This window comes from Saccostrea cucullata, unplaced genomic scaffold (assembly GCF_032062105.1).
Source record: "Saccostrea cucullata isolate Sc308-1 unplaced genomic scaffold, CSIRO_AGI_Scuc_v1 ctg5800, whole genome shotgun sequence".
Taxonomy (NCBI): domain Eukaryota; kingdom Metazoa; phylum Mollusca; class Bivalvia; order Ostreida; family Ostreidae; genus Saccostrea; species Saccostrea cuccullata.
Genome location: NW_026929378.1, coordinates 23,742 through 37,931, shown reverse-complemented (window position 1 = coordinate 37,931; position 14,190 = coordinate 23,742). Strand labels below are relative to the sequence as shown.

The 14,190-nt window shown below is 32.1% G+C and overlaps 2 protein-coding genes across 2 annotated transcripts; one reads left to right on the top strand and one right to left on the bottom strand.

Annotated features, from left to right (window-relative positions):
- Window positions 1-865: 865 nt before the first annotated feature.
- Window positions 866-2,636, bottom strand: LOC134280702 (E3 ubiquitin-protein ligase RBX1-like). Its single transcript, XM_062763147.1, has 3 exons — window positions 2,532-2,636; window positions 1,470-1,497; window positions 866-1,041 (listed from the first exon to the last, which is right to left on the bottom strand). The coding sequence occupies exons 1-3, from the start codon at window positions 2,634-2,636 to the stop codon at window positions 866-868; spliced, it is 309 nt and encodes a 102-aa protein (XP_062619131.1).
- Window positions 2,637-2,910: 274 nt separating this feature from the next.
- Window positions 2,911-12,532, top strand: LOC134280701 (uncharacterized). Its single transcript, XM_062763146.1, has 9 exons — window positions 2,911-3,057; window positions 5,153-5,556; window positions 6,283-6,416; window positions 6,503-6,645; window positions 6,853-6,949; window positions 7,182-7,334; window positions 7,694-7,866; window positions 11,420-11,588; window positions 12,335-12,532. The coding sequence occupies exons 1-9, from the start codon at window positions 2,912-2,914 to the stop codon at window positions 12,530-12,532; spliced, it is 1,617 nt and encodes a 538-aa protein (XP_062619130.1). The 5' UTR covers window position 2,911.
- Window positions 12,533-14,190: the final 1,658 nt, after the last annotated feature.

Here is a 14,190-nt window from a genome sequence, read left to right as displayed (position 1 = left end):
TACTATTATATCCTTATATTATGAGTTTCAAAGCATTTCATCCAATATTTAAAAAGTTACGGCTAAATCTATTATCTATTGGTCATTTCACGTGTTACACGTGCGCGCACATGCACGCACGTGCGCGCAAAATGACCTTCGTTCCGCACATCTACATAACATACCTAGTGACCCTAAAAAGGTTTCACCTAGATCGGATGAGTAGTTTACGAGAACACTCGCGGACAAAAAAGTACCGGAGAACAAAGAAAAAATTCAGAAAAAGTAAAAACAATATGTTCCCAAACTCCGTTTGGGGAACATAATAACAACATTTTCCAGCACAAGTCACATCGAAACTAGGTCATATACATGTTGCTTGCCGTGTTTAGTCCTAATTTATCAACTTGTATACAATTTTAATATTGATACCATTAAAATGTTCAGAGAATTTAATTATACATGTAATAAACATAATTTTATTATTATAGTTTTAATGCTATTTAAATGGTTTACCGTTGTCGTAAAGGTGAATCTTTCGACAATGACAATCGTAACTAATCAGCTATTTTTGTGAACGATAAACAGCTTTTTGTTTCTCTTTAGGAAAATAGCCGAGTACATGTAGTTATGAATGCTGACAAAGAACTGTTGTTTTTAAGTCATGCTGTCTGTAACGTTTGTAGTTTTCTTTGTACTATGCAGTTAGAAGCGTTTTAATTTTATTTTTTCATCGACAATAAATAATTTGTTTAAAAATATATAATAAGTTCATTTATTTTTCTTACACGACCAGTCAGTCTAGTACGACGACATTTTACCCGACCGGACCAATCTTTTATTAGACTCAGTCGGTCGGACGTGCCTTAATGTCAAACCCTGTCTCCTACAGAATTAAAGTGTAACAGGATTTTATTTTTTGTATATCAGTCAAACTTACATTGCAAACTCCCCATGCTACTGTGCATTCTTCACTCGTGGCTGAGGCTTGATTAGCCTGGCATTCTATACAAAGATCCATGATGTGATTTCTGCAGATAGCACAGTTATCAACTACTATGTCTGCAATGAAACAATACATGGTCATCTTTTTTACACAATTGGAATAGATACACAAAAGACTGATAACACTTCTAAATAAGCAATAAATTAAAATGACTATGATAATTCTCAGAGAAATACTTATTCTTTTAAACTGCTTATGCACTATACAATCACACATTTCATGACAATGCAATCAAATTTATGTGATTTGAGAAAAAAATATTGGTCCCTGTGGATGTGAATTCATGGATAAAGAAGTGCTACATTGTTATTCATTTGCAATTTAACATTTTGTGGAGGACATGAATTTGTGAGGCCTTACATAGCACAAAAACAAATAAAATAATCCTTGATGAAAAATGAGTGATTTCACAGTAACATCTTAAGAAGTCTATACATTTGTTCGTTGTCAGATATCTTTAATTAAGCTTCATGAAATAACTTACCCCAAGCCCATAAAGCAACAGCATTCCACTATGACAAAGAAAGAAAAAAAGAAAATATAAGTAAAATTCCTCAATTTTTCTTTCCTACAATGACTTGACCACTGACACGTTTGGAGACACATTACTTTTACCAATAGATTAATTTGCAGATTTCTTTTTAAAAAAAAATCTCAGGTCAGTTATTTGAGCCAAGAACTTCACTTGCAGACGTCATATGTAGGTTATGTTACCAAACGAAACCTGAACAGGGCTGACATTAATGAAGAACTGTTTTACTGACTATATGTCTGCAATATATTCATTAAATCAAGGCAAGTTTATTATTTGTTTTACCATTTTGTTATTCTCACAAGAGCCTTGCTTAAAGAAACAATGCATTGTGGGTCAAAGGTACTGATGAAAAAGAAAATTCTACAGAATGAATATGCATGCAGTAGTCAAAATTTTCTCTTCGCCCAGGCATTGTCGTTAGAGCTAACAGTGATGAGCGTCACTTTGGGATGCTCGCTGTGCTTACTATTATATTCAAGATAATTGTTAATTTAGTTTATTTAATAAACCTCTTGTGAATTATCACGATCATGAATGTAAATCATGACTGTATTGTTGTAAAGGGGTTGGGGTAATTATGTGGTTTTCAAAGTCGACAGCACCTTTACTTCTGGTATGTCATTACTGAACACATTTGAAAAAATGACGGAAAAACTGGTCAGTTTTCTCTGGCCAATATTTGCCTATTTCATTACATCTTTTATAAATCTCTGCTATTTATGTCACTGGAGTAAACAATTACTCATTTTTTTATTTTTAAATCATGATACATCAAAGGCATACAAAAATAAAATATATAGGACTTCTCTTTATCTTTTGTGACTTTAAAATGATAAATACTCAGTGAATCCGTAATCTTAATTTATTAACATTATTTATAACTTCACTTTCTAAAATTAAAGATTTCAAACAGTGAAATACTGTCTACATTTTCTTTGATTGTATTGGCATTTAAATGTCATTTTAAAGAGAAATCATGAATAAAATTTCAATGTGATATACAGTACAAACTTTTTTAACTTCAAATCTTTTCTTTCCTCCCTTTTCTCCTGAACCTCCAGGAACTTCCAAATCTCCGTCAGCACCACTGTCATCAACATCCATTGCGGCCGCCATACTATTTCATATAGCGCATGCGCATTTAAATACCAAAAAAAAAAAAAAGAAAAAAAAAATAGGAAAATAAATTCCTGCAAAACGAAATACATTTATATATATATTATATCATTAAATACTAATTAGAAAACTTTTTAGATTTATTATGATTCTTCAAACATATTTTTACTAAAAACAAGCGAGGCCTTTAGCAAATCAACGATATACGGAACATTCGTTTTTCCATTAATTAGCCTAATCCTACATATATATGACACTCGCAACACAGCCGTAGCATGTCAGGCATGGATCTACTAGGACTAGGAGCTGGTAAAAACTCTGAAAAAAAGACACACAACCATGTTCCTGATGGTGCATGTTGTGCGGGAGACAATGCAAATTCAAGTAAAGATCATCCTATATTTGCAGCAGTAAAATCTGGGTGAGTATAATGTTGATAATTAGGTAAATAAATTAACACTAAATATACTCGTATCCAAAACTCGTATTTGTTGAGTTTCCTGTAAGAAGAACAAAGTATGCAAATAACAAATATTTGTCCCGATAGTTTAATTTCATTATTTATTAAGTTTAGAGAGCTTTTAAAATTTGACATATTGAAATATGTTTGACAGAAATTTTGTTTTTACATTGTTTATACCGTTGCTATGTTCATGTACAAACTTGACCAATTTGACCATAGGTGTGTGTATTGAGTAAAGACTCTTTTTACGTTTTTATATTATAACATATATATAAAATATATGTAGTTTTCTTCTATTTTCTTTATTCATATATTTATTAATTAGGTTTTATATTTCGTTGTCAACAATTAAGGAGCCCATAATTAAAGATTATGTAGTGTTACATTTTAAAAAAAAAAAAGACAGGTAGAGGGTCAACCATTTGGTTTTGTGCTATTTGTAATTTTTCAAACTTATGCTATACATATGTCTGGAAATTGAGTCTAGGAATCTCGAAAGATCTCTTCAAAGGTATGGTAGGAAACTTCAGTGTCAAATATTAAAGCAAACGGGGAAAAAATTAAGTTGCCCATCATGATATACCGGTAAGTACTTTAAGAACTGAAAATTGTTATTAATGAATAAAAATGAATGTGAAAAAATATCTGCATTTACAAGCAGGTATTAAAGTAGTAAGCATTAAGGCAGTATTGTTATTTATTAAAAAATCCTATCTATCAAGCAATGAATTTTGCTTGTGTTAAGTATACATACAATTTGTATTTGAATGTCAGCATCCCAAAAGAGACAGGTTTATTCAAAATATTAAAGATTGTTGACATTTAAAACTCCAAATCATAATTAAGCTAGGACTGTCAACTCAAATTGTAATTATTCTGATGTTTGACATGTCAGTGGAATATCAAAGTATATGTCAAACTTTTAGGGGAAAATTACCAAGCATAAAAAATTGAGCTTCGTCAATCAGGAGACTTGTATTCCTGAGTAAATTAATTATCTTGATGATTAATTAGTGAATGGTATCTGTCTTAATTGGTAGATAAGTGAATGCTTATTCTGTTCCCTAGAAATTTTGTCTGGAAGGTTAAAAGATCAGGATTATCAAGACTTGACTTAAGCTATTGACCTGAATACAGATATTTATAATAACCAAACTGTAGATGATGAATCAAAGAATGAAATAATCATGTTAATTGACCTTTGTTTGTTTTTCATGCACCATGAAGTGTAATGAAAAAAAGAGAAACATTGAATTTACAAATAACCTTGTAATCACTAGTGTTAGGGTTTGTCATAAAAGAAGTCAATTATAATGAGGAAATGGAGATCAAGATTGGGTACAGTCTTTAAACCTAAGATTAGGAAGGAAGTTTAGATCCAGTAGATAGAAATGGCTAGGATAAAGTTATTTCCTTTTACATTTGCATGTTACTTGTGATAAAACAAAAACTATATATTGAGAGAAAAGTTGTAACTGTGATAGTTTTAAATGGATTTTGCATAAAATACAATATTTACAGATGGATGTATTCTTTACTTTATGTACCTGTATATTTCAAACATTCTGGGCACCTGTACTTTTCTTGTACATACCGTTAGTTTAATATTTGTATTCTAAGAAATTGAAATTGTTTTTCAATTTATCAATATGATGGTAGTCCTCTTTTTTTTTCAAGATTGAACTACTGATGAATCAAGAAAAAAGGTTGTTTTTTTTTTAAATGCCCATTGCATTTAAATTTTAGAATTTATATGGATTAAATATTTAACTTAAATTTTAGAATTTATATGGATTAAATATTTAACTTGTTTAACTGTAGATGTGAAACCAAATGATAAACCAAAAGATGTGTTTTGGAATTTGTTTTCTTTTTTGAATATTCAGAGAAAATTATCTGCTCATTTTTCAAGTCAACTGTATTGTTTCTACCATGTTTCGAATTGTTGGCCTATTATAGTATTATTAATAAAATGTGGTTTACTCAGTTACATTATATTTTAATCTTTTACCCAGATTTATTTATTATCATCATTTTGTTTGTCATTTTTTAGATTATTGGTTCCAGTTCAAACCATAGCTGAGGATGGGCCTGAAGTTTTTAGTATGCAAGATGAGAAGGGTCACACACCTGCTCACTGGGCATGCCTGGGAGGTCACATGACAATCCTTAGATTCATTATGGACAGTAAAGGTCCAGTGGATCAGCCAAGCAATAATGAGCTCGGTGCCCACCCAATCCACTGGGCATGTGTGAATGGACACATTAACATTGTGGATGTGTTACTTCAGTATGGAGTGAACATTGACACAACTGACTTAAAAGGTTGTACACCACTGATAGTGGCATGTCAGTATGGGCATACAATGTTAGCAGGGTATTTAATGGGCAAGGGAGCCCGCTTACAAATGGTTGACAAAGATGGGGATAATGCTTTACATTGGGCATCCTTTAAAGGTATGTTTGAGAATATAGTATCTGAGTCAAAATCTCTTGATTTAGTCAAAAACAGTGAAATACTACAGGTAACTCGAGATACCTCAAAGTCCGTGGGACCAAGGAAAAACTTTCGAGAGATCAAGAGTTCGAGTTTTCAAGAGTCCATAATGTTACGGGTTTGCTTGACAGGTTTTAAAATTAGTTTTACCGGATATAATGATTTTCATGCAGTGCTAACTTTTCACACGTGGTTTTTATAAAACAGCAATATGATTTCGTATTTTAGATGAATATTTATTAATCTGAGTAAAGCTAAAAATGTACATCGTAATTTTATGTTTATTTTTTTATTCTTTATAATACAGACATCATACTTTTCATTCGTTGTATGAAAACAAGATCAAGAGTTCGAGAAATCAAGAGTAAATTTGCTTAGTTATATAGGGGAAAAAATCTGGACCAGAGACTCACTTCAAGCGATCAAGAACTTCGAGAGATCGAAGTTCGAGCCATCAAGAGTTACCTGTAGATATTTTGTTAAGTATCATGAGTGAAAGATGTACTTTATACATGTATAGTGAGTTAATTAGACTTATTTTTCAATGACTGTGTCAGAATTATCTATATCTCGTACCCATTTAGTACATAAAATTCTTATGCATATTTGATGTGATGTTAGTTTTTTGTTTTTGTTTAAGACAAGTTCACATTTAAACTGTTAACCATACTTATATTTTGTTGTAGGTCATTCCGAGCTTATGAGACTGCTGATTTACTCCGGCTTTAATCCTCGTCAGAAAGACAACTATGGACAGACACCTCTTCACTTAGCGTGCATTAATGGCAGCTTAACAGGTGTAACAGAACTCTGTGAACAGGTAGAAAATGAATTCTTTGATCTTTGATTTGTGGTCGGGTACCTATGAGTGACTTTTTTCTGATGATCCCGTGCTGTTTCTTTTAGGACGGTGTGGAGGTGGAGGTGGCAGATAAGAACGGGAAGACTCCTCTGATGCTGGCCTTTGGTAGAAAACACGAAGAAGTCTGTGATTACCTCCAGAGGCAGATTAAAAAGAAGAAGAGTTTACTGCCTAAAATTGACTTTTAGTAAGCATGCTGTTTGAGTCATGATCCATTTATTTAAATGTTTATAATCAAGAATATCATCAGATACATGTAATATATAACTGAGCATGCTAAGTGTCCCACAAATCTGTTTACTGTTAAAGTGTGGTATCATTAGATTAGTCATGATAAAAAGAATCAAGTACATCGTAGTTTGCATGATAGTTAATTGCATTTTTCTTTTTGTAGTACAATAGCATTTGGTCCCCCAGGAAACAGTAAAGGAGCCATTCTCTTCTTCATGGTCAATGCCATTTGCTGGGGATACCCAATGTATATATTTAAGGTACATTGACATTGAATAAGAGATGTTTCTAATCTTATTTGCTTCATTTTAATATATTTAGGTGTACTAAAAGTATATTCACATTATTATATCATTGAAAACAGCTGTACAGTGAAAAGTTTCAAGATAAACAATTAATTACATGTCAGAAGAAGTTATTACAGGCAAAATAGTGAGTAAAAAAATTGCCAGTGAAATTACCCCATTTGATATGCCATCTCTTTTTTTTCAGTGTTTGCCATATACCTGGAATGAGCTTCAGTTATTCCATATCTTCTTTTTCTTCGTAAACATTGCCATGTGGATTTGTTTGTTTCATGCCAGCACAACAGATCCGGGGTTCCTTCCTAGAAACATACCTGAATATGATATGGCTATAAAACAAGTAAGGCATAAAATTTAGGAATTTCAGTTCTTCTTATGTTGAACAGTTTTATATATGCACAGCAAACAGTTTATTCAGATTTACCATCAATGTTTTTGAATTATTTGGTTGCATTGTAAAAAGTTACCAAAGATGTCTGTGTTCAACGAGCTGATTTGCTGTCCTTATTTTTTGTAAATAATTGAATACCATGTAAATCATGTTACTGAATGTTTAAGACAAAGAAAACTGTGTTATTTGAGTCCCAACTAGTAAATGCAGAAATTTAGAAGACAAAAGTATGAATTAAAGTTAAATTACCAGTAATATATAAGTATAATGGTGTGCGTATAAATCTTTTAATTTTATTATTTGTACAGGTAGCACATTTTGATGAGTGGAAGCATGGTGAGAATCCCTTGAGTCGGCTCTGTCACACGTGTCGGACGGTCAAACCGCTCCGCTCCAAGCACTGTAGAGTGTGTAACCGCTGCGTCAGGGTGTTCGACCATCACTGTCCTTACATCTATAACTGTGTGGGATACTATAACAGGTGGGGAACATAATTTATATGTGACACGTGTGATATTTTGGACATAGCAGTAAATTGGAAGATTGATAGTGAAGTTTAAACCTAATAATTACTGTAATTATTATTTTTGTGTTTGATAATTTTGAAATGGAGGGAAATAAAAATTGATGACACACTTACATTATTCTATATCTGCTATGGCCAATATTTCATGATATAAGCTGCTTTAAATGTATATTTGCACTTCTTGTCTTTAAAAACATATAAATGGATTATGCATGGAATATTAAGTTAAGGGTATGTGGAAATGAACAAAGATATACCATATACATATAAAATCCAGTGTTAGTAAACAAAAAAATATATACATATTCTGCATGAACAATAACTTGAGTTAATGTGATATGTAAATAAATGATAAAGTCTGGTATTCATAACATTATAATTGTACACAGCTGTGGTGGTGCATGTTGGGCTCTCTACATTGATGGTCAAAGTCTACTGTATTTCCCTTTCATAAATACAAATGGATTTTTTTTCTTCATATTCACCACCTAGACTCTTTAAAACCAGAATAGCATTTCTTTCATTATATTCATCATCTGGAATGGCATGGCATGATTTTCTTGCAATCTATCAGTGGGATTTTTTTTTGTTGTACTTTTGAGTATAGGGTTACATGTTATGGTGCTCTCGACATATGTGTCTACATAATGATATAGAAGGGCTTGTTGAAAGTGTGCTTTTTCATGTCATTTAGGCCAAGCTTAAAAAATTCTTTGTTTGCAGTTGCCGACCTATAATTTTTAGTCTGGGTAGGTAGGTAGGCATTTTTTTTTTTTTTGGAAAAAAAATTGTTTCCGGATTTTTGTTAGATAACATGAAACAGAGTTTTTCATAGGCCTACTATACATGAATAAGCTGCACTCTTGGTATAAACCAATGATTGATGAAGAAAAAAATTGAAAATGAAACAGTTTTAATATCCTGAAAAATTGGAGAAAAAAAAAAAATTTCAAAATGGCTAAAAAAAAGTTTGGGTCGGGTGCATTTTTGGTGGGTCGGTCGGCAACTGCAAACAAACAATATTTTATTTTAGGCCTTACTTACACTTGCTATCAAGGGCTTTAAGCATTGCTTGCCACATATCGTAGTCTTATGCACATACCTAAGGCTGTCCAAAGTTAATTCTACGTTTAACGTCACCCGCGCGCGTAGGTTTCGGAGAAACTGGCACTTTGAAAAAACAAACAAATCCAAATTTTTCAAATGTTTTGTTCCGGTTTGCTCCTACTTTTATCAACTAAAAACTACATTCCATAGAGATGGACAATATTAAGGGGTATATTTGAGCTGTGTCTAATCAATATATCATATAAGATACAGTAAACTGAAAATGATTTTTTTTAATAAGAAGCCTGTACATTATTACAACTATTTACAATATATTAATTCTTGTAGATGAGTAGAGACACATTTGTTTGAAAATTTTGTTTGTTTAATTTTTTCCTCCCGCCCTTATAGGTTTTGAAGTTTGTAGGTGACGTTAAACGTAGAATTAATTTCAGCCAGCCTAACCTATTCTATATATGTTAGCTTAATTTTGAGATTGTCCAAAATAAAGCTAAACCTGACTTAGAATAATGAAAATTTTGTTGACAAACAGAATAGGTAATTTCTTGTCTTTTTTTCTTTTTAATAAATACTATTATTATGATTTTTAGTTGAAAAAAATCTTGACATAGATCTTTAATTGAAATTACCTGTAGTTTGAAGTGATTAAAAATTGAACTGAAATAAAAATGTCAGGAGATAGTGGGAACACAAATTATTTTGTATTCTAGTCATTTTAACCAAAGCATGGTAGAGTTTTACAATAGCTATGGCTCTGCTCTTTGCAGGGCAAATGATCTTGTTTGGCAAATTTGACATAACAGCAATTCATGAATAAAAATTTTATTTAATGCCTCCAATTTTTTTTTTTCAAACATTACTAATTTGCTCTGCAAAAGAGCAGTACATGTACCAAGTTATTGTGAAAGGGCTAAGGGCTGATTAATAATTGCATTTAGGGAATGACATTAATCATACATAAATGATACTGTTAAAGTACTGATAAAATATGAAAATGGTAATTGTGAACATACAAAAGATTCTATAATATGTCCTCGCTTCATTAGCTAGTTATATTTCACCAATAAGAGTGCATTTGTTATATCCAGTGAAATTTTACGGATACATAATTCTAAACTGAAAATGTTTTATTTTCTTTTAAACAGACATTCATTATATCATGTTTGTTACACTTGTATAACTGTACCGTAAAATTTTCAAATGTTAAGAAATATGGTTATTTTTCTTAGACAGAACTCCAACTTTTGTTTTATTCCCCTCAGTTTCCTACTATATTCTCAACAAAAGTAGATAACTATACTGAAATAACGTAATTAATCCCTTTTATGTGCATGCCAGCGTTTGAAATAACAGTGCGCCCGACCGCCCGAGATGCACAAATTTCGTCATGGGGGAACGGATTTACATATATTGACGCCCGACTGGACATGTTAAAATTTCCTCTAGATTAAAATTCATATAATTGATAAATCTTTCTTAGATTAGTGTAAAGTATTGGTAGCAAAGTGCAATAGGTACAGAGGTAGAAATCGTTAGCCTGAGGATTTGGAATCAAAGTTATGGTGATCTGGTCGCATTCACATTATCTCTTAATCAAGACAAATTTATAAAAGACAATTATTTCTCGGGCTAGAGGATTTTTGGTAGGGCTGACAGCTTTCACTAGCAGTCAGCCCTGCATGTCTAGCTAATTTTACGCTGAGTTTCAAACACTGGTGCATGCATATACTGTTATTTGTTTTTATGATTTTAGTTCTTATAAAAAATTTCTTATTTTTATTAAGACACTTTTAAAGTTTTATTAAAAAAAAAAAAAAAAATTAAAAATGAACGTGATCAATGGCATGCTTGATTGACAGCTCACAGTCCACACTCACAGTAAGAGTTCACTTGAGCCTGATCGACAGTTTCTTCTGTTGTAGGCCCTGGTTCTTCATGTTTGTCCTCACCATGTTTGGCAATGTTCTCTTTACGGACTTCTTCTGCTACCATCTTCTATCTGAGTTTGGCTGGGATTGGATTGTAGTTATAGGAGCAGTCATATACAGGTGTTGCCACCGTAGCGGTCACGGCAGTGACCGTCCTCATGGTAAGACCAGAACTGACCATCAATGTCAAGGGTCCCCATGACGCATCACAGCTGAACACAAGTGTCTGTAGGTGGGGACTGGAATCATATAGGGGATTCCAGTCAACCACGTTTTGTTTCTTTGTAAAAATAATCTCCTGATGGATTTCATATTTAGGGTTTTTTCATCTGCCTAATAAGATTTTTATTTTTAGTTTCAAAAATATCCAATTTACTTTCAGAGATCATCTAAAAATAAAAAAAACAAACAAACAAAAATTGTCATTGTAATGAAAATCAGGAGATTGTTTATTGTTCAGCCGATTGCAGATTGGAGGCCATTTTATAAGTATCTTGTCTTGTGTTTTTCAGAGTTTCATTTGTAGGGTTTGTATGGTGTGTTACCATAAATGGGTTTTTAAGCACCTTCTTCAGTTACTATGCCTTGACCCAGTATGAGGAACTTAATATGGTCTACCTGTTCTTCCTCTGCCTCATGCTGTTTTACCTGTGTGTGGCCTCTTACCTGTGTTTATACCTGGTAAGTCATGCGTTATATTTTATTTTAGAATTTAGATTTACTCAATGACTTGAATCAAAGTTTAATACAGAAAACTCCAGATATATTATATCACCCCACCTCTGTCGATTTTTCCGTGAAATCTTGGCTTACGATTGGTTAAAGTCTGTCACGTGAAGGCGGTGGATTAATTATACCCGGTCAGTTGTTAGTCTATACCCGGTCGATGTATTACGTCACAAACACAAACGTGGCGTCATAATAAGCACAGTATAAGCGTGATGAAGCATTTAGCAGAGAAAACCATTTATAAACTACAGATAAAACGTAAATATTACATCGGTGGGGTAAATTCGTTACATAGTCTTTTAGTGACAGGGTATGGGATGATACCTGGTTAGTAAATTTCATACCTGACTTGGCTCCGCCTCACCAGGTATGAAATTTACTAACCAGGTATCATACCATACCCTGTCACTAAAAGACTATGTAACTAATAAACTCTGTATATTGTTCCAAATTTCAGGCAACATTACCCAGAGTTTATAAATTATAAAATTTCTTATATATCATGCAAACAATAGAATATGGTGACATTTTTGTGAGATTTTTTTCAAATTTGATCTTGGGTGAGCTCTCCCTTAAGAATAAAGATAATGTCAAATCTAAACATTGTAAATTTCCACTGTATATGTTTCAAAGCAGTGGAAATCTGCTTAAAATTATTGTTGGTTCATCCAATAATCTTCTTTTGCATTTATTTTCAGGTTTATTCAATCGTTAAGAATTTAACAACAAATGAACAGCTGAAGTACAAAAGATATGCCCACATGAAGGATAAGGATGGGAAGCTTTTTAACCCATTTGATGGAGGACCTAAGAGAAACATTCTGGATTTCTTTTTTATCAGGCTTCATCCAACGGATGAAAATGGAGATTACATTTTTATAAAACTGCCATCTTAATCGTTTTTGTTTGTTTGAATAAGACTCTTGATACATTATGGTAATTTTTTCCTTTCTTACTGGAAATCTTTTTCTTTGAATTTATAACTATAAGGCATTTAATTAGCTGAAATGAGACAATAGTGTAGGTGATCTGTGTCTAATGCACTTCCGTTGGTCTATCATATTACTATAAACTTTTCCTATTTTATAAAACTTCTTTCTCCAGAACAACTGGGCTAATTTCAATCAAACTTGCCCATTCATTTGTTTAAGGGGTTTAAGTTTGTTCATATGAAGAGACACCTTTTCAAGGGGAGATAATTAAGAAGGAGTGAAATTTTAATGGCATGTTTTTATATAATGTGAATTCAAGCTTGTTCAAAACCCTGGGAGTAGGATGATGCCACAGCAGGGGTTCAAAGTTATACATAGAAATATAAATATCTTTTAAATTCTTCTCAAGAACTGCAATGCAAAGTATATTTTTACGACATCACTAAAACAAAAATAATCCATCCCCCCCCCCGCTATAGTCTTGTAAGATATGTACGGTATGTATTGTATGTCCTGTTGATACCAGTATATAAAACCCCTCACTTATGATTTATGGACAGTCCTTAGAGTGTTTTGTAATTTTTAGTTAATGCCTATCAATGCAGTGTTTATTCTGAAAATTTTTAAGTGAAGCCTTGTAAGATTTTAAGCAATTTTTGCTTAAATTCTCTTTTGTGTAAAAAAAAAAAATTGATGTAGTACATGTAATATGTATAAATTTATCAGTATTCACCATGAATGTTTTTAACAATAGAACAAAGCAGTGAATGTGTAAATTTCTTTTCAGTTATGAATCTGTAACATTTAGAGATATGTAGAGCAAGATTTTGATGATTTCAAAGGATACATTGTATTAAATTGAATGCACATAGTTTAAGTATATATCAAGACTTTTCTTTTTGTTACAGACTTTCCATGCCATATACAACATCACAGCTAATGAGAGAGTGAATTACAAGAGGTATAAGTACTTAATGGATGGTAAAGGAGCTTTTTATAATCCATTTAACAAAGGAATTGTTCACAACCTAAAGGAATTCTTCTTAATGATTCCACCAAGGACTGAAAAGGATGTGGAAATTCTGAATGTATGATTTAACTGATTTTATCCAGATGAATGCATGATAGAACAAGGAGTAGGAAAATATTTTTTATTTGTGTGCATTTGTATGCAGTTGTTCTTCCCCAACTGTTATGGCTTTGAATGTGCAGGTGCAATCATTTTATTTCATTGGTAACTTGAGTTGTGTTTTATTCTCTCTCTTTATTTTAATACCTCTGTGTGTTCTTATGTTCTATCATTATTATAATATTTGGTGCCAAAAATATCAGAATCATGTACATGAAGGTGAAACCTCTTTCCATTACACTGTGGTAAAAGAAACTCAAGTTCAAATTTTCATTTGCCTCGATATGTGCAAAATTGCCTTTTTTCCATTTAAACAAATTCACATTTTAAGCATTATTCCGAAAAATTCCATGACAATCATTTTAGGAAGCAGGTACATATACAGTATACATTAGTTTTATCTAATACAATGTAAATGTAAAAAATGCATCCATGTTATCAATTAAAATTGTTAAATAAAGCAAATATTAGAACTGAGTTGTACAAATTGATT

Excerpts from the sequence above, each read along its gene's own strand:
- LOC134280702 (XM_062763147.1), bottom strand. The coding sequence starts at position 2,636 with ATGGCGGCCGCAATGGATGTTGATGACAGTGGTGCTGACGGAGATTTG. Across the intron at positions 1,498-2,531 it reads AAAGATTTGAAGTTAAAAAA|TGGAATGCTGTTGCTTTATG; the intron begins GTTTGTACTGTA and ends TCTTTGTCATAG. Across the intron at positions 1,042-1,469 it reads TGTTGCTTTATGGGCTTGGG|ACATAGTAGTTGATAACTGT; the intron begins GTAAGTTATTTC and ends GTTTCATTGCAG.
- LOC134280701 (XM_062763146.1), top strand. The coding sequence starts at position 2,912 with ATGTCAGGCATGGATCTACTAGGACTAGGAGCTGGTAAAAACTCTGAA. Across the intron at positions 5,557-6,282 it reads ACATTGGGCATCCTTTAAAG|GTCATTCCGAGCTTATGAGA; the intron begins GTATGTTTGAGA and ends ATTTTGTTGTAG. Across the intron at positions 7,867-11,419 it reads TGTGTGGGATACTATAACAG|AGTTTCATTTGTAGGGTTTG; the intron begins GTGGGGAACATA and ends TGTGTTTTTCAG.